The following is a 26,510-nucleotide window of genomic DNA, read 5'->3' on the forward strand; positions in this document are numbered from 1 at the left end:
GTTATAGTTGTCACCCTGGGTTCTACTAGTCCACAACTGATTCAAACTCTAACAAGCCATTCTTTGGATGTTCCAACTATAACGTGAAAAATTCTACTCAATGATTGCATCTTTGTTAATAGATTTTGTTTTTTTTTTTAATGTAAAAAATTGTTTGTTCCAGACTACTGGCAAGAGGTGATGCGGATTATTTGTGTTAGTTGACAATAGACAAGAAGAGGTAGGAGAAACTCTGAATTCTGCAGGGAAGATTGAGCAAGTCAGGCTAAATTTTGTGTAGAGAATAGAAAAGTTAGAAGATGAAATGAGAACTCAAAGATTATACATTCAAATGTTATTTGTGACTGTTTTTGTAATGATAGTAGGTAGGAGTTTCTTTTTTCAAACGCTAAGGTTAATGTAAGATTTTGAATATGGATAAATAAAAAATGTAAGATGATATATGTTCCTTAATTGGGAATGTAAGACTTTTTACCTAGAATTAGTGTAAATGCAGTATGAACTATGTTCCTTAATTGATACACATGAAATTGCTAAAAATAAATTCTTTCCAGCAGAACAGAAATACCATAACAAAAGAGTGTCATTATAATAATTTAAGATTGTGATAATAATCACACAATGTCATAACAGAAGAGTACCATAAACCTGACATAACATTATTCAAATATTATAACAGATAGTACCATAAACTCGATATAACAAGTTCTTCATTCAACAAAACACCAACTGTAAAATCAAACATACCAAAAAATAAGAGACTTCACGAAATTGTATCTAACAGTTTAAAGAAAATAAAACAAAAGGCCTAATGCCCTAATAATTGATTAACATTATCCAAAAAAGCTACACAAATGCAAGAATAAGTTCACTTCTTCTTCCTTGATAGCTTGAAACCCAGTATTCGGACAAACTTCATGAAGCTGGTCAATCTGAAAGCTATCATTAAGTTTTCTCCTTAGAATAGATCCACAGTCACAGTCCCCAGTAGTGGTGAGGTCTTTCTTTTAGTTTGCAATTTTGGTGGCCTTGTGAGTGGTACCTATATGAAGGGATTAACTTTAATATTATCTTGCCTATGCACAGAGAGAAACTTGAATGGACATTGATAAATTTAAATTTAACTATCAGCTGAGAGTCTTGTGCATCATAGTAGTTTGGCTGTGATAATTCAATCCCAACCTCATGGAAATCAAATGGTTGATCTATAACACTTGAAGGAGCTTCATTTGGTGCTTTTTGGCCACCATTTGGAAGAGGAGAAATATCTTGTGGTGCACCATTTTGATCAGTAGCAACTTGTGGAGCCTCAAATAGAACATCATCATTTTGGATGCTTCATTTGTAGCAATAGCAACCTGTTGTGTACCGTTATTTATCTTTGCATTAACAGCAGCAACAGTTGCAGATGCAGTAGCAATAGCAACAGAAAAATTAGAATCTTTTCTTTGGACACTCCTTCTTAGTATGTCCCTTTTGTAGGCGGTAACTACAAGTGAAAGATTCAGGTGTCTCTTCAGAGTGCCACTAGGCTTAGGTTTCTTGTTTCTTTCATTGCCCTCATTTGGATCTTTTCTCCTTTTCTTCGTCAATGGGTCATGATAAACCACAATTTTATGGTTTATCTTGTATTGAATTTGGTAGATTTTATCAACTTTTCTCACATTTATTCACTAAAATAGTATAATTTTGTAAATTCTCCCTAAATTGTGCTTAAGAGTAAAAACATGCTTTTTAGGCCTTTAAAATTGATAAATTTAATTCACTTTAATTCCATTCGATGCCTTGATATGTTTGTTGAGTGATTCCAGGGTTATAAGGCAAGGATTGAATCAAAGAAGTGAAGAAAAAGCATGCAAAGTAGAAAATTCATGAAGAAATGAAGTTTTGAAAATCTGCCATGCGAGGCGTACGCGTGACCCACGCATACGCGTGACCAGAATTTGTCATGTCACGTGTATGCGTGACAAGCAGCATGTGACCTCATTAATGAAACACGCTAGGGGCGATTTCTGTGGCTGCAGAAGCCCAATCCAACTTATTTCTGAAGCTATTTCATGCAGAATTCAAGATGGAACAAGGGGAGAGCAATTAGGAATAGTTTAGGAACATGCTTTAGGTCATATTCTAGAGGGAGAAGCTTTCTCTTCTCTCTAGAATTAGGCTAGATTTAGGGTAGATCTCTCCTAGGTTTAGGCTTTAATTGTTGCTTTGATTTATTTTTCTTGCAATTTATTGTTCTTACATTTTGTTCTCTTAGCTTTACTTGCTATTCCCTTTATTTTGCTTCCTTTATGTTCATGACTCTTGTTGATTTAATTTCTTTAATGTAATTTATGTTTTCTATGTTTATTGTTGCTTTCTTTAATTGTTAGTTATTGATTCTTGCATTTGGTAGCTTTAGAATTTATTTTTCTTGCTATTTTACCATGCTTTCCTTTTAGTGCCTTCCAAGTGTTTGATAAAATGCTTGGTTGGTTTATAGAGTAGATTTTGGTACTCTTGACTTGTGATTGAGGACTTAGGTCCCTTGAGATTATTGATGTCCAGTTCCATTTGTGATTTAGGGTTGCTAATTGGTTCTAGGACTAATTACGTCCACTTGACTTTCCTTCAATTGTTAGAGGATAACTAAGTGGAATTAATTCTTTGTAATCACCATGTTGTGGTCAATGGTCCAAGATAGGTAACCTTAACTCTTGATCCTTGCCATAAGTAGCCTTTTAGCATTTACATTTCTTTAATTATTGGTTTTATTTTCTTGTCTATCAAATCCCAAAATCCCAAAATATACCCCATAACCAATAATATGCACACTTCCCTGCAATTCCTTGAGAGACAACCCGAGGTTTAAATACTCTCGGTTTTTATTGGGTTTGTACTTGTGACAAACAAATTAAACTTAGATTGAGGGTTGTTTGTTGGTTTGGATCTATACTTTGACGGAATTATTTTGTGAAATTTCCTAACGTGTCGCATTCCAAACTTGCCAACCCACGCGTACACGTGGGCACCTCTGTTTCACAGTCTTCTTCTCTTCTCTTCTCTCTATTTCTTTTCTTCTTTTCTCTTCTTCCCTCTTTTCTTTCCCTCATTCAACTATCATCCACCACCACCATTCATGATAATCTTCTTTAGTTAATTAGTTAATTAGTTAGTTAGTTAGTTATTTAGTTAGTTTAATTTTCTGTTTAATTTTCTGTTTTTGGTGGTAAGTGTTGGATTATTAATCTTGTTTGCTGTCTATTACTGCTGATCATTGATAGGATGTTATTTTAACATCATTGTTGTTAATATTCATTGTTGGATTGTAATTGAAGTTGTAATTTGTTGCTTGGTATTGAATTCTTCCTACTTACTTTTGTGCATACCAAGTACCTATGACATTGCCTTCAAGAATATTTTTAGACTTCTAAAAATTGCATGTTGTAGCTAGCCACCATGTAATTTGAATTCATTATCTATTATATGGAAATTGTGTAGAATCAATGCATTTTTTGTTAGGTGATGCTTGTTTATGATTGATCTTTATTTACGTCAGCTAGTTCATGCATTGAGATTTTGGAATTGTGAATTTGGATGGTAAGCTTACCTAGTGATATATTTTTGAGCTTTTTAAAGATTTGTGGACAATGCTTGCTATGTGATTGATTTTAACCTCTATCTCTCTTGTCCTAAGTTCCATAGCAACCATGTGTCCCACTTCATGTCAATTAGGTGATGCAAACAAACTTCAATGTGTGTCATTGTTTGATATGTGAGCTCTATATTTCATTTGGTTCATTAAGTTTCCTTGCACATCAATCAATGTCCACTCATTATCCAATTCACAATTGCTTGATTCTTGCTTGAATGCTTTCATGCTTCTATCTTACTTGTTTGGTTGTTTTAACTTACAAGTTTCTTTTAAAGCATCTCAAGCACACTAGAATGAGTGAAGTGCATATTTCTTTTGTGTAATTGTGATATAGCTTTCTATGCTAGTGTGTGTGTTCTAAACCGCATGCAACTTAGAATCCACACACTTGTTTCTTTCATGTCACAAACTTATTCACTCACTTCATTTTAGTGATCATCACCTCATTCCAACAATCCATGCTTCCTTGCTTTTGTATTTACTCATCTTAATATCATGTTTCTATCTTTTAGGATGATTCACTGTAAGCAAAAGGGAAGCAGAAGAAAGAACACGCAGCAGCCGGTTGATCCACCAGCTGAAGGTGGCAACCCGTGTAATCGTTGTACCCCCTTGCTCATCTTTGGAATGCACCGAAGACGGTGCAAACTTTTAAGTGTGGGAGGTCGTCTGACCGATCGGCCATTTTTGGGTGACAAAATTTCTAATCCTAACACTTTCACATTTTATTTTCTTTTATTATTAGGTCTTTTAGAATTTTTAGTTTCATTTTCTTAGTTTGTATATATATAATAAGCTTAGTCAAAATAATGAAATTTTTCAAGAAATTTATCTATACGGCACCCCAATTGATTTAAGTAAAAAAATTTTATTGAACTTGCTTGAATTATATATTGTGGAACATGTTTTTTAGCTAAGAACACATAAGCTTGTGAGTTTTTTAGCCTAATTGTGTAGTTGCATCATATAACCACTATTTTCATTCTTGTGTGTATTATTCTCTTTCTATGATTGTGATATTTGATTTGTTTGATTCTTTATGTCCATTATTTTGTGTATGAATGCATTTATATGATTGAGGCCTTTATTTCATTTGAGCTCACTTACCCAAATGGCCTTACCTTGTATCTACCATTGTTAGCCAACTTTGAGCCTATGTTAATTCCCTTTTGTTCTTAATTTTAGCACATCACTATCCTTAAGTGAAAAATAATAAATGTCCTTAACTTGGATCTTTGATTAGCTTAAGCTAGTGAGGGTGTGTATCATTCAAGTGTGGGGAAGTTGAGAACATTGGTTGAGATAAAAATTTATTTTTTGTATTTTTATTTAAGATCTTAGGAATTAGGTACATACTCGTACATGAAATGTTTAAAATCATATGCATTCTTACTTTTGTATATACTTTATTGTGAAGAAAAAAAATAAAAATATAAAGAAAAAGAAAAAATATATATATAAAAATAAAAAGAAAAAAAGAAAAGAAAAAGAAAGCAATAAAAAGGGGACAAAATGTTCCAAGATAAAGTTCAATAATAATCAATGCATATGGTTTGTGAATTGAAAAGAATGCATGAGTATGTGAATAAGTGAATATTGGGTAGTTAGGTTTGAATTTGAATTAAATAGATTGTAGGTTAGGTGAGAGGTTAAGTTAATCAAAGATTCAAATTCTAGTCCACTTGACCAAATACAATCTTACCTTGACCCTAGCTCCATTACAACCTTGTGAAAAGTCCTCATAATATTTGTATGCATGCATTGAATAATTGTTGATTGTTAGAAGAAAAAAAATTTGAAAGTATGATTAGAGGAGAATTGAGTGAATCAACCCTATATACTTGAACGACTAGAGTGGATACACATCCGGTGAGGGTTTGATTGCTCAATTCTATGTTTCCACCGGTTATTATTTCTTATCTTGCAAGTTTATAATTCTTTTCAATAACTCAATTCAATTGTGGATTTGATTTGATTGCTTTAGCCCTTATGTTTATATATATTCTTAGAAGTTGATTTAAGATCTAGTAGTTGCATGCATTTAGATAGATTGTATATAGATAGTTTGTATTTAGACATTTTGCATTGAATAAATGTTGATACTCCTTTCTTATCTTTCTTGAGTTTAGCATGAGAACATGTTATTGTTTAAGTGTGGGGAGATTGATAAATCACAATTTTATGGTTTATCTTGTATTGAATTTGGTGAATTTTATCAATTTTTTTCACATTTATTTACTAAAATAGCATAGTTTTGTAAATTCTTCCTAAATTGTGCTTAAGAGTAAAAACATGCTTTTTAGGCCTTTAAAATTGATAAATTTAATTCACTTTAATTCCATTAGATGCCTTGATATGTTTGTTGAGTGATTCCAGGATTATAAGGCAAGGATTGGATAAAAAAAAGTGAAGAAAAAGCATGCAAAGTGGAGAATTTATGAAGAAATGAAATTTTGGAAATCTGCCATGTGATGCGTACGCGTGACTAGAATTTGTCAAGCGACGCGTATGCGTGACAAGCAGCACGTGACCTCATTAATGACATATGCTAGGGGCGATTTCTGGGGCTACAAAAGCCCAATCCAACTCATTTCTGAAGCTATTTGATGTAGAATTCAAGATAGAACAAGGGAAGAGCAATTAGGAATAGTTTAGGAACATGCTTTAGGTCATATTCTAGAGAAAGAAGCTCTCTCTTCTCTCTAGAATTAGGGTAGATTTAGGGTAGATCTCTCCTAGGTTTAGGCTTTAATTGTTGCCTTGATTTATTTTTTCTTGCAATTTATTGTTCTTACATTTTGGTCTCTTAGCTTTACTTGCTATTCCCTTTATTTTGCTTCCTTTATGTTCATGACTCTTGTTGATTTTAATTTTCTTTAATGCAATTTATGTTTTTTATGTTTATTGTTGCTTTTTTTAGTTGTTAGTTATTGATTCTTGCATTTGGTAGCTTTAGAATTTATTTTTCTTGCCATTTTACCATGCTTTCATTTTAGTGCCTTTCAAGTATTTGATAAAATGCTTGGTTGGTTTATAGAGTAGATTTTGGTACTCTTGGCTTATGATTGAGGACTTAGGTCCCTTGAGATTATTGATATCCTGTTCCATTGGTGATTTAGGATTGTTAATTGGTTCTATGACCAATTACGTCCACTTGACTTTCCTTCAATTGTTTGAGGATAACTAAGTGGAATTAATCCTTTGTAATCACCATGTTGTGGTCAATGGTCCAAGATAGAAAACTTTGACTCTTGATCCTTGCCATGAGTAGCCTTTTAGCATTTATATTTCTTTAATTATTGGTTTTATTTTCTTGTCTATCAAACCCAAAAACCCCAAAATATACCCCATAACCAATAATATGCACACTTCCCTGCAATTCCTTGAGAGACGACTCGAGGTTTAAATACTCTCGATTTTTATTGGGTTTGTACTTGTTACAAACAAATTAAACTTTGATTGAGGGTTGTTTGTTAGTTTGGATCTATACTTCGACGGAATTATTTTGTGAAAATTTCTAACCGACATTTATCCCGCATCAGTCAGGCTTTCTTTTTCTTTTTCGTGTTTGTGCCTGACTATGATCTGATTTCTTGCAAAAAGATTGACCGAGTAGTAGATTTACATGATGTGCATAAGTGTCTCTATAAGATTTTATTGTTACCCACTTGTGAAAAAAGTTCTCAGGTCTCTTATTCACTATTGCAAGAGTAGCACAGGTAAGTTGACATGGTATTCTAACAAATGTATTAATTAAATGTATTAATTACTATGTATTAATTAAAAATATATGAAGAAAAATCAAATATATTAATTAAAAATAGTGAAAGGTAAAGGAAAATTAATATGTTAACATCCAAAATTGGCATGTGCACAGCTTCTTTTCCAGGTCAACCACCATGTTTATGAAGGATTACCATGTGTTCATAACACGCAGCGGGAGAAAAGAAGGTAATCCTAAAGATCTATTTTGTGCTTAAATTTTATTCTAGAAATAATACATAGATCAAATCTAAATACCTTTAGACGCTTTAGTAAAAATCACTTTCTCCTTCGATGGTACGAAGGCGCTATGCGTATCCACACCGAGACAAACCTTTACTGTCAACTCCTTGACCAATGGACATCTGATCTAAATTGAGAAACCTCTTGCAACTCTTTGCACACCATAAAATTCTTCTCCAAGAATTTGGCTCACATACATTTATGTGCGTAGAGGTAAAGGAATAAAACCCTTGTGTTTTATTCTCTCATGTATTTCCTGTACTCTTGGCATACATATATATAGTATGAGATTTGTTACTGATTTTAAATTTTGAATCTCAATTCAAATTTAAATCATATCTTGAAATTCTAAATCTGAATCATTCAAATTTTATGAATCATATCATAACTCAATTTGAAATAGAATCAGTTAGGATCTCATCCAAATTTAGAAATAGAATAACTAATTATTCTCAAATTTCATTTAATATTCTCAATTATCATACTATTATTATATTCTTGGTGCTAGCAAAGAATATAATAATATTCCACTTGAATTAATATAATTATTTATTTGATCAAATCAAAATAATAATTAAATAATTCTATAGCAAAGGTTAAAACACCCGTTAGTGTGTGACCCCATAGGTTCAATACTAAGCGGGTAGTAAATTAGTCATACTAAATTTACTAATCAAGGTTGGCATCTAGCAACACTCCTCAACGACCCGATAGTATGAAGTAATATATTTTTACTAAGAACCTCAGAAGAACAAAGTATAATTCCTTCCATCTTTCCAGCTCTTGGTTAATCTTTAGAGTATGGTTTAATTGTCAAACTCTAACTTGTTACCATTATTATAATGAACTGTGAATGACTTAAGAAACTCATTTCTTCATTCATTCAATCCCCTTGGCCAAGGTTTTATTCATCTCAGTCATTATAATCATAGAGCTCAAACTCTTTACCGAGAGTTGACGGATTCCTTATTGACTAATCATTAATTCTACAAGTATTTAAATCATACCCAATATCCATTCAGCTAGCACCCTAGGGTATTAGGTGTCCGGAATCAAAATATAATAAATACATTGTTAATTACTATGACAGTCGCAGGTCAAAGGAAACTCTATTACTATGTTCATCTTGAGAATATCCTATTGACAAATATGCGGGTAATTATAACCATTAGGAATTCTCAAAGTGAGTCAGTTCAATGGTCATATCTCTATATGCACCATCTATATATATAATTTAATAAATGAGATCTATTAATCTTCATCCAATGAAGACTATTATATATATATATATATATATATATATATATATATATATATATATATATATATATATATATATATTGATCTTTCTAGATTATTAATGTCCTTTTTAATAATCCTATGACCAAGAATAATTTAGATTAAATTATAAAAGATTTATCTCTCAATATTATGATCACTATCACAATGATAAATCTCTAAATTTAATCAAGGACCTTATTATATTAACATTTTAATATAATAACAATAACAAATTATTTGATATGTGATTGATTGAATTGTGGTCATACTACTTATTCCCAACAATTTATGGGGTATCCATGCACCTCAAATTTCTCGTACACATCATCTCCAGTCCAGATAGGATACCAGTTTTTGGACTCTTTTCTGATCTTATCCAACCTACTTTGAATTACAAGTGGTAACTTATTCACATGGTTGGCCAAATTTACTTTGTTTTTAGCCATAGATCTCATGGCAAACATTCTGACTTCTTCTACGTGCATTAAAGATTTCGCATGCATTATTACATATATTATCCAATTTAGCCTTGTGGTTGAACGCTGATTTTGTCCAAGACTCTCTGGGCCACTTATTTAGATAGTTCCATGCATATTCATTGAGTTTCTTGATATTGTTCATGTTGTTAGGAAAATTTTGGTGTGTGGTAGACCTTGCACACTCCCACATTAAATTCCTTAGCTACATATCTTTCTATTGTTTATTGAAATTCCTCTATAGGTGCCACTCACAGAATCTGTGGTGCACCAAAGGCAAAGGCATTACCTCTTAGACAGTTGGTATCAGTCCCTGCATTTACAACCAATATTTCATGAATATTTATCAAGACCTAGAGTAGTCCCTAATTTTCATTTAATGAACCTATAATGGTCCCTAACCTTCATTTAATGAACCCAAACTAGTCCCCCACTTTGAAATCGTGCCAATAAATAGTCCCTATTTTTCAGCATCCTAAAATAAAAATAACAAATCCCATGTAGCACATTCCCATGCACAAACATAAACAAAAAACAACAAGGAAAAATATATTATTGTAGGGGTCATCAAATTTGCAAAACAGAACAAATAACACAATTCTATTTAGGAATCATCAACTGTAGTACACCTGTGTGTGGGACTCTCAAAATTTTAAAGTCCACCTCTTCGACTTCATCATCTACAACCAGTGCATCATCATCATTAATCAGATTCTTTTTTGGCAAAGGCAACTGCAGGTGCATGCCTGAACTTCATGTCTCTCGTCTTAGCCTTTGATATGTTTCCAACAACCTCATCATCACCACTTGAGGAGTTATCTTCCTGACCAGGTTCATAGGAGCCGTCTTCAGTAGTATGCTCATCTTCAGATGAGGACTCATCACCTTTCCTAGCCTCATGAGGTTGTTGTATTTGCTTACGTTTTGAAGTAGCCCTTGTGCATTGCCCAATTCTTTGAGTGACTTTCTTCTTGGCCTTAAATTTTGCTTTGATATAGTCTTTAAACTAGCTTGGGTTTGTTATTGGACTTATGTTTTGGATTTTTGGTGCAGAATTAATAACAGACTTGGGTTTTGTCTTGGAATTAGGATTAGTCTTTGATATAGTTAGGAGTTTAGTGGTCTTCGGCAAGTGATTTTTAGTGGTAAAAGGTATGGATTCATTCTCATTAATCTTGGGTTTATCAGCAGCAGGGATAATGCATTCATTGCTAGTAGGAAAAGGTTTATCAGAAATAGTCCTTATGATTTCATTCTCCTTGGACATGCACTCATTGTTCATGGGTAGGGGGTCTAGACTCAATACTAGGATAGTGATTGGATCCTCTTTTGGCAAGGGATTTGGAGTGGACATAGAAGGATTGATCTGTGACTTGGGCTTGGCCTTCAAGTTTACATCAGCTTCACCATCTTCCCTTATGTCATCATCAATATACACAATCGTCTCCTTCCCCTCAAAAAAATCTGGTGATGAGATTCCACGCTCAAAGTAAATATCAATCGTGCCATCGTTTTTTTGAGCCATGCATAAAGCACATCTCCCTTAACTCATTGTCTGTATCAAAAGCCCTTAAACCAACATCTAAATTGCACCCAAGAACATGCCATTAGTATTCTACGATCTTGTCATATCCAAGTTCTTTGTAACATATTTGACAAAGAATACATTTAGCGTATCCTCATCAAGGCCACAAAGGCATGTCTTTTTATCAGGTGAATAAATTGTGTTTTCATTATCATCTTTCTGAAATTTTCTCCCATGATGGAACATAATGCCCATCAATATCTCCATCTATATGATTGATTGAAAAGTATAATTACCATTAGAATATCAAATTAAATGGTTCAGGGACAATCACACATAAATTTTTCAGCATATTCACAACTTAGCTATAGTGTTAACAGATGCTGGTCAAAATTCATCTATAATTATTATCATTATGCCCCGAAACCATCTCCACATCAAGCATTGAAAACAGATCATATATAAAAACTATTGCACCTAGTAACACAAAAACTAAAACAAATTCAAACACAGACTCAAGTTCAACAAAAGTATTATCAAAATAATGAAAACATAGAAATATCATTACTACACATATATACATTGCAAAAAATTTCACCAAAAAAAAAAAAATTTTGCCACTCGTCATCACTAACCTCCGTGAGTAGAGCTACAAACCCTTGCAGCTGTGTTCATCATCCAGACATGCTTGTACACACTTTTTGAAAATCAATATTCAGCCGCAAATCCTTTCTCCTTCAGCACCACTAGTTACTTTTAGCCATGGAAGAGAGAAATTTTTTGTTTTAAAGTTCAAAAGAGAAGGAGAAGACAAAGAGTGATCAAAATGGTGGAGAAGTAATATTTTATTACTCTGAAACTCTTAAAAGACGATGTTTCAACCTTTCTTTAATGCTAAAACATATACGACGTCATTTTTCCCTCTCCAGCATGGCAAGGACTAAGTTACGTTACTCACGGCGTTGAGTTTCGGTGATAGAAAATGTACTTGGGACTAATATTGTACACTTTTTTTAATCTAGAGGATTAAATTAGAGTAATTAAAATCTCAGAAATAAAATCAGTACAATTCATCAATCTCAGAAACCAAAATGAGACTTAACTTAAAATGATATTATAACCCATTTTACAAGTGCTTGCAGTAAAATCATAGTGCACATTTTTAAAATAACTTGTAATTTTTAAAAAATTAATATATTTTATATATTTATTTAAATTAAAAAGTACTTAGATATAAATAGAATTTTTTTAAATAAATAAAATTTTATTTATGAATATAGGTAATTTGTAGCGTTTTTACGAATTTACACTCATTACTTATCTCGTTTACTGTGTAAATGAAATAATAATGTGTATATCCCATTTATACTGTAAACGAGATATGGTACGACAAATTTTCAGCAATTATATATAAAATGATTTGCAATTATTTGTATTTTTCACAAACATTTCACTTCTTTTGTGCTTTTCTTCCAAAAATTAAGCAGAAATATCTATTAGTAGTGGATATGTGGTTGTAAGTGTCTATTCCAATTGTCATATGAGAAATAATGACACTGGAGTGATATTTGAGTGTGATAATCTCTAACCATGACTATAACTATATGTAGGGATAGCAAACACCTCCGGCGGGACGGGTATCCACGAGGATTTATCCGCCAGAGGGTAGATATTGGGTCAGTCACCATCTGCCACCTCCTACCCTCACCGCCAAAATCCTCCCCTCTCACTCTCGAGGTCACTGGTCATCGGCTCACCGCAGTAATGCGTCATCGCGTGCCTAAGTCCTATCTCGTGGAGAACGTCGTCGTCGTTGCTGACCTAGCCGACGAGAACGTTGTCATTGCCTCATGACCCATCTAAGCCAACAACATCGCATCATAGCCTCTTCGCCATCTTCGCATTTCGTTGTCTTCGTGTCAGGGCCTCCTCGTCATCAGAGCCTGTTCGTCGTCCAGCAAGATCGTTAGCCTCTTCGCTGTCTTCGCGTCAGAGTCTCTTTAAAGTGATTTTGATTCTATTAGCCCTAATTTATATATCTGATTCTAATAGTTGTGATTTTGATTATCTTCTAATTGTTGTGGTACTGATTATGTTAATTATTTGTTGTGATTTTGATTCTGTTAACCCTAATGTATATTTCTAATTCTAATTGTTGTGATACTGATTATGTTAATTATTTGCTAAATAAGCATATAGTTAGAGATGGCAACGGGTCCCCATGGGGCAGGGACATGCCCCCGTCCCCCACCCCCACCCCCACCCCCGCCTCCATTACATGTCCCCCATCCCCGCGACGGGTAATGGAGACCCCGTAGCTGCCAAAATAACAATACTAACTTGGAAGTCAATTGCCCTAGTGATATGCCACATCGCGTTCAGGGGGTTGATGTTCTCATCCCGTATATTTGCACGCACCATAATCTCCGAGTACCTTGATAATATGAATATAAATGGCTAGAGGTGAGAGAAAACTAGTAGAAATGGTTTGAAAGTAACTTTAAGTCATGCTGTAAACAAGTTCTATATGTAGGCGTTGTTATTACTTATCTCATTTATATGTTACGCTGAAAATGAGATAAACATGTTACACACCACGTATATAAACGTGTGTGTGTGTGTGTGTGTGTCTTATCTTATTTACAGTGTAAATAAAATATATGTATTATTATTTCGTTTAGGATTTGAATTCTCTAAAGTTTGAATTTTACTTTAGAGAGTAAAATGTGATTTCTCATCATTTATTTTATAAGTGTGACCAAGAATAAATATGAGAGAGAAACCATTTAGAGTAAAAAATTATATTTTATCTTCTAAAATATAAATTTAAAATTTAAAAGATCTAAATTCTTTTGTTTATACTAAAAAAAATAAGTAATAGAGTATAAATTCATAAAACTTTAGAAATTATCTATATTTATAAATAAAATATTTATTTTATTTATTTTAAGAAAATCGATATAAATATAACTAGTCGTTAGAACTGTCCATAATCAGCCATAAAGATTAAAGAAAGCACACGCACACACCTCAAGGATGTCCTTTTCCTCGGAAGGGGGGAATGGGTAAAAGACTATAAAGCTCTTTATACCAAGCAATCTATGACAATTTATCATTCTGGTCTCAAATCAGGTCAGAAGGTCCAAAAGTCAAATGAAATTCTTTTCTATGCTTCTCTTCCTCTGATTGAGACAATGAGGACCCTCCAACATTACCTTTTTACCTTTCAATTTCACTTTCTACCCCCTTTTTAATTTTTCTTATCTGGAATTTCACTTTCCACTTTTACCCATCCCTATCCACCACTTCTTTTACTCTACACTGTCTCACTCTCATGCTACATTAATTGCCTCCATCTATCTATATTCCGTGGCCTTTTCTAACTATAAAATGGTTTTTTTTTTTTTTTTACATTTTTTATGAATATTTCCATTTCAACTATCTATTTTTTAATGAAAAATACTATTTTTATTCTATCGTGTAATGAAAACAAGGTACACGTTACATTTTACTTATGGTAATTTGGTGGAACCTGAAACGAATATTTATTTTACTTATAATAAATAACAATAGTTTCAATTTTCAAATGAAAGAGTATATGAAAATTATATTTTTAAGTTTTAATGATTAATCCGCGCAACTTAAGAAATATTATACATAAAAGAGAATTGAAAAAATAGTGTATCATTATTTTGAAAAGTTACACTTAATATGTTCTTAGCTAAACTTATTTTACTTAGGTGAAATGTTAAAATAGTATCCAAAAACTTTTATATTAGTAATAATTATTTAAAAAAAATATGAATGATAAATAATAAAAAAAGTAAAAAAATGGGATAATTTACACAATTAAAGAAATTATAATTTAATATTATACAAATACAACAAATAAAAAAAATTTACATTCGGTATCAATGGTGCTACACTTCAAAAAATTTTACATAAATATATGTAAATTGCTATAGTGCATTGCGATTTATGTAAATATATAAATAATGCATAGAACGTTACAATTTGCAGCGATTTATAAACACTTATACTCGAAGCATAAACCACTATGGCATATAGCAATTTATGAACCAATAAACCACAACAGAAAATAGAGTTTTCTAGAAAAAACGTATCAAAACTTACAATATAAAATATCATTGGTCAAACCTTTTTACATATTATAGGACCACCCTTCTTATTATCTAAAAATCCTGCCTCCTCTTTCTCTTTCAAATTTGTTTCATAGTATTTTTTTTTATCAAAAATAGAGTGACTCGAATCCGCAATCTTTAAGTGATGAGTATGGGAAGATTATGCCATTTGAACTATAGTTTATTGGTATAAGTTTTTACCAAAGATACGGAGACTCGAACCCGCAACCTCTTAGGTGAATATGAAGAAACTATGCCATTTAAGTTATAACTCATTGCAATAATGAAATATCATTTTACTTAGTTGTTTATACAATTAAATTGTTAATTTTGTTAGGACATTATTAAGTTATTTTTTAAAAATATTTTATAATTTTATGTTTTTAATTTTTTAATTGAATCTCATTATTAGTAAAGTGTTGTTTTTTTTTTATGTATATTGAATATAATAAAAAAGTAATTATTCTTATATTTTTTCATATATTCTCCTTGTTTATAAACAGTTATACTCTGTACCAATTTATGTTTCAATTATTTATGTTTATAAATCACTACAGACGGTAGTGTTTTATGTTGTTTATATCTTTACATAAACTGTTAGGCAGAGTTTGTTTATAGAGACAGGACACTGAGACAGGGACACAGAGACACAAAATTGTGTTTAGCAGAAAAGACATGGACAGAGACAATGTGTCTAGAGACACTGAATTAGTATATTTTGTGTCTATCCTGACAGGAAGGACACAGAAACACTAACAAGGGACACAACTTATTTTTTATTTTTTCTTTCAGTATTCTTGTTAATTTTTCATAATTATATTTTTTATTATTATATTTTTCATCTCAAATTGTTTGAATGAAAAAAAATGAGAATAAATTGGATTTTTATAATTTGTTCTAGTTTATCGCCAAACAAAATACAAAAACACAAAATTTTGTGTCTCTATCCATCAGTGTCTTGTCCTGTCCTGTTCTCGAAAACAAACGCAGCCTTACAGACTATAACAGTTGTGTGTTATATCGAAAATAATATTTTCGACAAAGATGTTATTGAACTCTTTGACAAGCTAATATTCGACAAGTTTAGACTTCGATCATTGCCAAGTGCCAAAAATAAAAAATTTTGATCAACCTCCAAATACATGTTAGAATTAACTTTGGATTGGAACCAATTAGATATTCCATTAGGTACTATCTATTAGTCGATTGGCTCAAGTGTGTAAGTCGAAGAGGCTCGACGGAAGTCAGCTGTATCGAAGAAGATGTCAGTAGGTCTTGAGACATCGAGGTCAAGGCTCGATAAGTACTTTGCGAAGAACATAGTACTTGTCGAAAGGGATTCGTCGAGGAGAGAAGTAAGGTTGAACGACAAGTCTTATCGGAGTAGAGCGATAAGTGAAGATAATTGATGGCAGTTATCCACGTTGTACAAGAGAGCGGGAACGGTTATTCAAGGATTGACGCACGTGGAAGTTATATTTTAATTTGATTGGTCGAAGACTTCTATAAACAGGTGAAAGATCGAAGGAACAAGGATTGAAATCTTTTTAGAGAAAACACTCACACTCACTCATATTCTCAGCGACTTTTTGAGTTAGTCAAGAGTCTTTTTCTTGAAGAATTCCTTCTATATCACTGCAGCAACCGTAGCGCATAAGGGTGCGGGGGTAACATTCTGCGACAGTTTCCAACAACTGCTAGCATAACCGCCGCAAATCAAGGATTTCGCGTCAATCAATATTTTTTTCCACATTTTTGCGACGCACCTTAACCGCCGCAATCGGCTGCAGCGTTTTTTATGAATTTTATTTGCGGCGGTTTTAAACCGCCGCTATTCCTAGCATTACTTTTTTTTTTTATATAATATTTTATTTTGATTTATTTTACAATCCTGGGGATTTTTTTATGTATTTTTTTACTTAAAGAATCTTATCGTTCTTTTCTAAAATTATATATTGAAGGAAAAAAATTCATGAATATTTAACTGCGAAACAAACTAATATATTTATTTTAATATCAATAAAGTATTTCAATAGTTACCCAAAAAAGTAAAGTATTTGGCTAATAATTAATGCTGCATAGTTAATATAAACAAAACATATATTGAAAAATAAACTATCACACATATATATATATATATATACTAATTTCTATTTTCTGCCATGTCCATCCAAAGAATTCATCTGTGCAGCGATGTCTGGTGGCAGCTACCCACTTTGCTGTTGGACCAGATAATTCAGTACACTCTCTATTGCCTGTCTCTTCGTTTTCTCTACTACTACTTCATCCTCTATTGCTTTTCTTTTCAATTTTTGGGTCATCACCTCCGCCTGTAGTTCACACAGCATAAGGGGCAGAGGCACGAAACACACCTCTGCGCGCCACTCCTTGCCGCCGTTCTTGAGTATGCTATATTCCTAGTGTGATTGTGTATTTTTATTTACGCCTGCAGGAAAAAAATATTTGAGATTGAGCAGCTGGATGAAACTACAAGAATATTGTCAGAAAATGATTCCTTTGCCCAAGCTCTCGGTAAATAGCACTCGAGTAGAGTGCGTGGCATAGGTTTCGCACCAACACCAAGTCAACTCTTCCGTCCGAGTTCGTAGCCGCCGGTGGATAGAGCTCAAATAGAAGAGATCCAAAGCCTACAAAATCCACCTATCTATAGTTATACTAAATAATTTCATTTCTAACAAAAACACCAATATTTTTTTTGCATAAAAAAATTAGCCACATAGAGATATACAAATTTTAAATTTTTATAAAATACGAATATACACACACATATATATATATATATATATATATATATATATATATATATATATATATTATTTTTTAAATAAATTATAATAATATTTTGATATTTTATTGATATTAAAATATAAATTAATTTTTTAATCACTTTTAGTATTTTTTAATTATATAAAGTATTTAAAATATATTTTTGTTTTTAATAAATAATAATATATATTATTTCTAAACTTATTTTAATAATACATGTTAAGAATAAAAATGGATATTCTTATACGTACGTAATGATATTTAAGTCTGTCCAAATGCTTCGCAGAAAATTTTTTATTTTTTATGAAGTGGTTAGACCTAAAAATCCACACATATCCATCAAAGGTCAATAAATATCATATTTAAAATATATCCGATGTGCAAAAACAACAACTCAAGCAAAGTATATGTATTTTTATTTGAGAAGTGTTAGGGCCAGCAATTTTTGTGTTTTATAACCATCAATTGGCTATCAATAGTGTTTTTAACAGTGTGAGATTACATCCAATGATGAGAGATCACTCACTTTTTTTTATGGTTAAATGTTGGCCACAAAACACAAAAATTACTCGTCGTTAGACTTTCTCTTTTTATAATTTATTATTTAATTTGATATGATTCGGTGGTGATTCTAAAAGGAAGTATATATGTAAGGGTCCTCTCGGGTCATCTATTGTTCCTCAACCAAACAACAAAGTCAAAAATAGAGTGAAGAATGGATGTTGCGTCACATAGAGATAATAGAGGTAGAGATAGAGATACTACCCCAGATCTTGCTAAAATGTGCAGAATGCAACAGCCAAAGCAGAAGCTTAAGCCCGCCAACACTAACACTAAGAGTAAGAGGGTTCATGTTGTTTACTACTTATCCCGTAATGGCCTTCTAGAGCATCCCCATTACGTTGAAATCACCCTTTTCCCCAATGACCCTCTCCGTCTGAAAGGTATTCTATTCAATTAATAAATTACCTTTTTATTAATTTTAATTGATTGATTGATTTATTTATTATTTTTACTTGGTGAAATGAAGATGTGTTCGAGCGGCTCATAGCGCTGAGAGGAAGTGGCATGCCCTCACAGTATTCATGGTCTTGTAAAAGGTAATTAATTAAATTAAAAAAGAAAACCACTTTGTTTGTCTTGGCTTTTTCTGTATAGTAATTGAGCATTGCATTTTGTTTATTAGGAACTATAAGAGCGGTTATGTGTGGTGTGACTTGGCACTTAATGACATAATACACCCCGCTGAAGGAGCAGAATATATACTCAAAGGATCTGAACTTGTTCAAGCTTCTTCTGGTTATACTCCCCTCCCCCTCTATAATTTCATATTCTCTTCTTTTTTATTATTATTATTATTATTATTATTATTATTATTATTAAAAAATCATTACTATAACAGCTAATTTCAGCCAATATTATAGTGAGTTGTTAATTTTAGTCAATATAAAGCCCATTGATCATAAATTTTTGTTGAATTTAAGTTTTAAATATTTTTTAAATTGAACTTCAAATTGTTTTTAGATTAAATGTTGGCTGCAATGTTGATTATAAATTGTGTATTAACTCTCAAAATTTATTTTTATTATTATTATTATTGTATTGATCATTTTTATATATATTTTCTTTTATTGTATTTTTATATTAAAAACAAGACTAATATTTTGGAATGAATTTTGTACAAGAAATATAATTTTCAGCTAATGAACAGATATAAACTTTGCAGAAAGATTCCAACAGCTACACGTTAGTAGCAGCAACAACAACAACAACAAAAAACAGGCAATGAATCCAAAACGCAAGTCGTTCAATTGCAGCCCCCATGAGAGTCATCACAGGCAGAAGGAAAGCATAGAATACGAAGAAGAGTACGAGGAACAAGTAGAGGAAGAAGAAGAGTTCTTGCTGGTGGAAGAAAGAGAAGAGGAGAGAGCAAGCTACACTACTAGCTCCACCGCCACACCCCACTCTCGTTGCTCAAGAGGCGTATCCACCGACGATGATCACCAACTACTACTACCCCAAAAGGTACTTGTATTATTCCCTCATTTCCCTTCATACTATATGTTATATGTAATCATTTTTTAAACAATTTTGTTTCTAACTATCTAACAATAATATTATCTTTTTTATAAATAAAATGTAGATTATGTTTATATATATCAGTTTAGATATTTTTTCTAATTAATTAATTAATTAATCATTTTTCATCTTGAAACAGGTTATTGACTTATCTTTAAAGACTGTTTACAAAATTTAATATTTAAAGTTTGAAATTTAAATTTTTTATTTTTTATTTTAATTTTTCTTTACTTTTAATAGTAAATATTTAGGAAACATTGCAATTGCACTCTTTACCTCCTGTAGGGCATTAGTATAATAATATTGGCTCGGATTACTGTAAAAAAAGAAAAAGAGAAAATAATAAATCTCTTAGTAAATATAGATACTTGTGTCGTTGAAATTGAAAATTTTTTTCCTTTTTTATTCTGTTTAATGTGAGAAATAACTTTCACCAATTTCCTTTACCAATATTCAGCTAATGTTTTTGTTTGATCTGTTTTTTTATTTTTCTCTTATTTTAAATAATTTTAAACAATAAAAATTATTAAAAATTTTAACTCATTTTTTAAGTTTTTCTCCTAATTTTTAAATAAAAAAACAAACTTTTTTTAATAATTTTAAAAAATAATATGTATATTTAAATTTTATTTCTTTAAATGTTAGAAAGATAAGTAAGATGAATATGCCCATCATTACTCTCACGCAAATAGGTGTACTGTTTGAATATATTGTCTCGTGCATAATACTACGTGTAGTCACTGCTTACATTAAATATTGTTGAATTAAATTTCATATATTTATAACCCATTTATGTATCTGAGTCTTAAGATATTATATTTGTGCAACTTAGGTGAGTAAACACAAAGAGCCGTTAGAGCATTCTCATGAATCTACCCATCCACATGGTTCTTCTTCTTCAACAACAACAACACTAGCTGAGAAACTGAACCAAGAAGTACCTAACAAATGCTCCAAACGGTTAGAAGAAAAGAACGAGTCAGCGGCATTGGCACCGAGTCGCAACTCGGTGCTGCTGCAACTGATAGCGTGTGGAAGCTCGGGTGCGGATTTCAAGGCCAACGACAACAACAACAACGAGCCAAGGCGCGTGAGCAACGCGGGTTCGAGGAGCGCGTGTTTCGAGAGAGTAACGAAGAAGAGTGTGTCAAACTCTTCTGATGAGGTTGAGATGATAAAGTACGTGTCGGAGAACCCGAGGTTTGGGAATTTGGTGTCGGAGGAGAAAGAATACTTCAGTGGTAGCATTGTTGAATCCATCAAGGCCAACCAGACCGGTTCGGATGTTCAACCGGTTCTCAAGAGGTCTAATTCCTATAACCAAGAGAGGTTGGTGCATTACTAATTACTAATTTAGTACTTATAATAATAATAATTAGTATTTAAAATATTACGAATTTCAATTTTTTAAATTAATTTTATAAAGAGTAATTTTATATTTTCTAATATTTAAGTGGAATCAAAAAAATATATATAAGAAAAAATACTGTATGGTGTAAGATTATTATTATATATTAACTAACGCTAAAAAGTAATTTTAGTTTTATTAGATACGCTTGTTAAGAATTTGAGAATTGAAAAGTTTTAAATCTTTTGTCTCTTTCAAATAGTGAATTCTTTCTAGACGAGTGGTATAATTTTTAACTAAAAGGACCAAGCAAAAAAGGGATTAGTCTCTGCTAATGGCAATAAATACTCTAGGAAATCAGAACTTTTAATATATTTAATATTTAAAAATTAAAATTCTTTGTAACATAATTTTCATATACAATAAGTGAAAAGGTATTTTGTTTTTTTAGAAATTAATAATATAATGTCACAATAGTCAAAACAGCGACTTTTTATATTAATTACTTAAAAAGTTAAAAGTTATTTAAATAAATAAATTTGATTGTTAATAGTGTAAATTATTTTTCCGTCTATCCAATAATTAAATGCATATTTGCATATTTTAACTTTTGCAAATACTTATTTACACAAATTAATATGCATGCAGGAGCAGCAAGTTAGGTATAGAAGAGAAGTTTAAGGAAGTGGAAGAGGAGAAGAGGGAAGCGAAGGGAGGAGCGAAAGGAAAATGCATGCCTCGTAAGAAGTCTTCCAAAGAAAGCAGGAAATGATAGTGATATTTACAAAGACAAATGCGAAGGTTTCTGGAATTAGTACTAAATAATTATAATAGAGGATCGGATTATCTATTATTCGTTGCCTTGTTAGTTAAGTATATAATTACTTTCCAGTTCTAACTATCCTGTGATTATTAATCTGTTGATCATGGATTTATGATGATACAAATTAGCTGGTCTTTGTACCGGTTACAGAGTTTACGAACTGATAAGCTGCTAAGATCCTAAATTGCATTGTGTTGGAATTAGGTTGGGGAGAGAATTTGCACACTCTAAGGCTTAAATTAGTAGTATTTTAGGTGATAGTCAAAGAAGACGGTGTATTTATTTGTTTCGAACAAAAAGAAAACGTAACTGATGAAGCGATTAAAGACATAATTAACTTCACAGAAAAACGGCAGATACTGCAACGATCATACCATTCAATCCTATAATCGTCGAATTTCAACAATAATAAGCACTAAATATTGGAAAAATGACAGCACCAAAGGGTAAAGACTAAAACGGAGAAGCAACCAATAGGTAAACACACGAAAAACTCACTTTACTATCTAGCATACTATTGACTTTAGTATGGGAGTGTCTTGCAAGTTGTCCACCCGGTCTGGTTCTGCACTACTTGACGAAGTTAGGATCTCTTGTCTCCACCTCTTCAGATCCTGACGTCGCTTCGAGCACAAACATTTGGCGCCGTCTGTGGGGATTCAACTTTAGTAAGAATCATGACCGAACGACGAATTCAATCTACCTTTAATTTAGAAACCCCGTTGAAAAGCTAACAATGGGAGGATGGACATGAGACAGACGCCACACCAAGTCGCGAGGAAGTCCCACCTGGCTACGAAAATCGTGAACCTGTAAATCCAGAAACCCGTCATTTCGCTGGCTTCGGAGATGACTATCATCATGCCATGCAAGAAATGTGACACAAGGTGCAAGAATTGGAACATTACCAATTGGAGCTTCAGTGACAGCTAGCTAAGCGTTCATTATCCAGGCGGTCTCGTTCTCAAAGCCGCCTGGCCAGGGAGCGGGAAGAACCTCATCCCAGAACTCATGAACAAAGGCACGAACTCTGGAGGGCTTCACCTTCTCCCTCACGTCGTAGAGACGAGAGAAGGTCACCTCGACGACATGGCAATTCCCGGGCAGGAGAAGAATCACGATCTGCCCAGTCTAAAAGGAGGCGGATCCCGCAGAAGAGTCCAACACCTAAAAGGCATATGGAATCCCGTGAACATGTCATCATGGGTTAGACTCTATTTGCCTTTCACGTTTTTCAAGTTCGATTGCTAAAGCATTTTGACAAGCCAACGGACTTGAAGTATGACAGAAAGACGGATCCCCAAGAGCATATTGATGCCTTTGAGACCAAGATGAACCTAGAGGGTGTTGAAGATGCAATTCGATGTAAAGTCTTTTCGATAACATTGTTGAAACCAGCCATGGTGTGGTTTAATAATCTCTTCCTTTGTTGACATCAAGGTCAAATTTCTGGCTCACTTCACCACCAGAAGGACCCAAGCAAAACACCCAATTTCCTTATTGGGGTAGAACAAAGGGTGGGTGAGAGCATTCAAGACTACTTGGATCGGTTCAACAAAGCACTTTTAGAGGTGAACACACAAACTCCTAAAGTCGTGTGCTTGTGCTTGATCGCTGGATTATTAGAAAGAGATTTCCGTAGGCACTTAACTTCCAAAGACGTAAAATCCATGGAAGAAATCCACCAGATCGCTATGGAGTACATGCGAGATGAGGATGTATCAAAGGTAGTTTCTACCAAAAGAAAGAACCCAGCACCGTTTCCTCAGAAAGGCGGGAGCTCGTGACAAATCTCAACCCCAAAACCTTCATTTCCTCGAGTTAGAAAGTTCACCTCCTACACTCCCCTAATGGCTTCACTTGCCGAAGTTTATTAGCAAGTTTCTCATCAAGGAATCTTTCCGAAAGCAAGGCAGATCCAACTAAGAGCCTCGTTGAATAAATCTCAGTATTGTGACTACCACAAGTCTCATTGTCACAAAACTGATGATTGTATTGATCTAAAAGATGCCTTGGAGCAAGAAATCCAAGATGGAAAGCTTCCTGAATTCGTTCAACACGTACGACTGCCAAGACGGCGTAATGAGGATGAAGATCGGGAAACCAGAAACCCAAAGAGCTCCAAACCTCCAGAGAATACGAAAGATACAACTCATGTCGTGGTCAACGTGGTAGTTGCAAGGAATGGGTTGTCAAGATCCAACAATGCTATAAAAAAGGGAGATTAAAGCGGCGTCCAGCAGTCTAGTTCACAGCGGAAGACTTTCAGATTGCCACATTTGATGAGGACGAACCCTTAGTCATCACGGCCAAATTAGGTAATGGCATTGTAAAGAGGATCCTCGTCAGTATTGGCGCGGACTCAAACCTCCTCTTTAGAAATGCATTCGATGCCCTGGGGTTGAATGATTAGCACTTGAAACCCCATCTCCTGGGAGTTGTTGGCCTGAGAGGTCATTATATCAAGCCAGATGGAGCCGTGGAGCTCCTTTTTACCCTAGGAAAAGGCATGAACATAAGGAAAGTACAAGCCGGATTCGTTATCCTTCAAGATTCTACAGCCTACAATGTAATTTTGGAGAGAAAGATACTCAATGATTTGTATGCGTTCATCTCGACCAAGTTTTTGGTCATGAAGTTTCTTACAGCGAAAAACCGGGTTGCAACGATTTGAGGAGATCAGGTGTCTGCAGTCAAGTGTAGCAAAGCTAGTCTCTCACTCCAAGATAAGGCCAAAGAATCTACTGGAGTTTTTCTTGTTGACTTAGACACCCAAATTCAAGAGAACCCGAGGCTAGAGTCTCACAAAGAGCATGAAAAATTTTAGACTAGGGACAAGCCAGAGAAATACACCATGATTAATAAAGAACTACCTTACTATGGACTTATTTGCTTGGGAACATGTCGATATGCCCGGAATAGACCCTGTATTTATGTCCCATCAACTGGCTATTGACCCCGCCTTCAAGCCGGTTGCGCAGCGACGTCAAAAGATGTCACCCGACCGAGCAGCTGAGGTCAAAAGCCAAGTGCAAGGATTACTGGATGCCAGGTTCATCCAAGAGTTGACTTACTTCACTTGGTTGTCGAATGTGGTGATGGTGAAAAAGTCTAATGAAAAGTGGCGAATGTGTGTAGACTACACATAGTTAAACAAAGCCTACCCAAAGGACTGTTTTCCTTTACCTAACATAGATAACATGATTGACTCCTCTTCGAGATATCATATTCTAAGCTTCTTGGATGCTTATAGTGGTTATAACCAAATCCCGATGCATAAAACTGACAGGGAGAAAACAACTTTTATTACCCTTGAGGGGATTTACAATAAAACCTGAGAAATTAATAAAAAATTAGTCAATAAAATAATTATTAATCTAAGAAATTAGAAAATAAAATTTTATAGTTTAATGTGATAGAATTAATTAAGATAAAAATTTTGATACTAATTTTAAAGAATTTGGCCCAAAATTAGGCCAAACGGGCCGAACCGAGCGAACCGGGCTCATAATGGGCCCGAGGCCCAACTTTGCCACTTAATAAGGATGGCTTCAGCCATCTTCTCTCTCCTCATGCATGCTGAAACATTGGGAAACAAGGAAAGGGGAAGAACATAAGCTTCCAACCCTTATTCTTTTTTTAAATTCCAATAACTTTTGATTCGGGGCTCTGATCACTGCACCGTTTGCCGCAACACGACCACAGTGTCGAACTCTACAAAGACCAGTACTTAATTAGGTAAGGAAGTCACATTTTCTTTCTCAATTTTCCCATTTTTAGTTTCGAAATTCTTGGGCTTTGGTATTGAGATTTTGTGTAATTTCGGTGTTTAGAATCAAATTAACTTGGTGAACTTGCCGAGTCTTGTCCCAATTTTCCGTTGGTAAGGTGAGAGTCCTAGAATCTAGTTAATTCTTTAATTTTGTGTGTTGGGTATTAAATTTTTCGATATATACATATGTGGTGATATGAAATTAGGTGTATATATAAATTGGAGCTTGATTTGTAGACACTTGAGACTTGGTGGAGGTTGGGTATAATTTTTTTGAAGATCTTGGAACCTTGGGGCTGTGTTTAGTGCCTTTAGTAGCATCTCGGGTAATACGTGGAAATCGGCCAAGGTATGGTTTAGGTTTCTCGTATTTAATATATAATGTTCTGTGAAAACTTAGGCTAGACGACCTTAGGATAGGAATGAATGCTTGAGAATGTAAATTGATTAGTGCTTTAATGATATATCTTGCACAAGGTTGAGTTTGGTCTGTTGTTGATATTGGTGTTGGAATTTCAAATGATGAACTAATGATGTTTGATAAAGTAGGAGAATGAATGTGAGTTTGTGGTGGTTGATTGATGAATCTTGTTGATTAAGTAATGAATGTTTGGTATGAGATTATGTATATG

The 26,510-nt window shown here is 33.3% G+C and overlaps 1 protein-coding gene across 2 annotated transcripts; it reads left to right on the plus strand.

Moving 5' to 3' along the window:
* Window positions 1–18,525: 18,525 nt before the first annotated feature.
* LOC107620323 (protein SOSEKI 2) lies at window positions 18,526–22,456 on the plus strand. 2 transcript variants are annotated; one of them, XM_088508613.1, is made up of 6 exons: window positions 18,526–18,797; window positions 18,884–18,953; window positions 19,040–19,152; window positions 19,580–19,881; window positions 20,768–21,264; window positions 21,932–22,456. In XM_088508613.1, the coding sequence occupies exons 1-6, from the start codon at window positions 18,569–18,571 to the stop codon at window positions 22,053–22,055; spliced, it is 1,335 nt and encodes a 444-aa protein (XP_088364739.1). In that variant the 5' UTR covers window positions 18,526–18,568; the 3' UTR covers window positions 22,056–22,456. The 2 variants fall into 2 exon arrangements, with proteins under 2 accessions (XP_088364739.1, XP_088364779.1); XM_088508653.1 differs by having other exon boundaries at window positions 18,536–18,797; window positions 21,938–22,266.
* Window positions 22,457–26,510: the final 4,054 nt, after the last annotated feature.

Source organism: Arachis ipaensis, chromosome B10 (assembly GCF_059453495.1).
Source record: "Arachis ipaensis isolate K30076 ecotype BB chromosome B10, ASM5945349v1, whole genome shotgun sequence".
NCBI classification, from domain to species: Eukaryota; Viridiplantae; Streptophyta; class Magnoliopsida; order Fabales; family Fabaceae; genus Arachis; species Arachis ipaensis.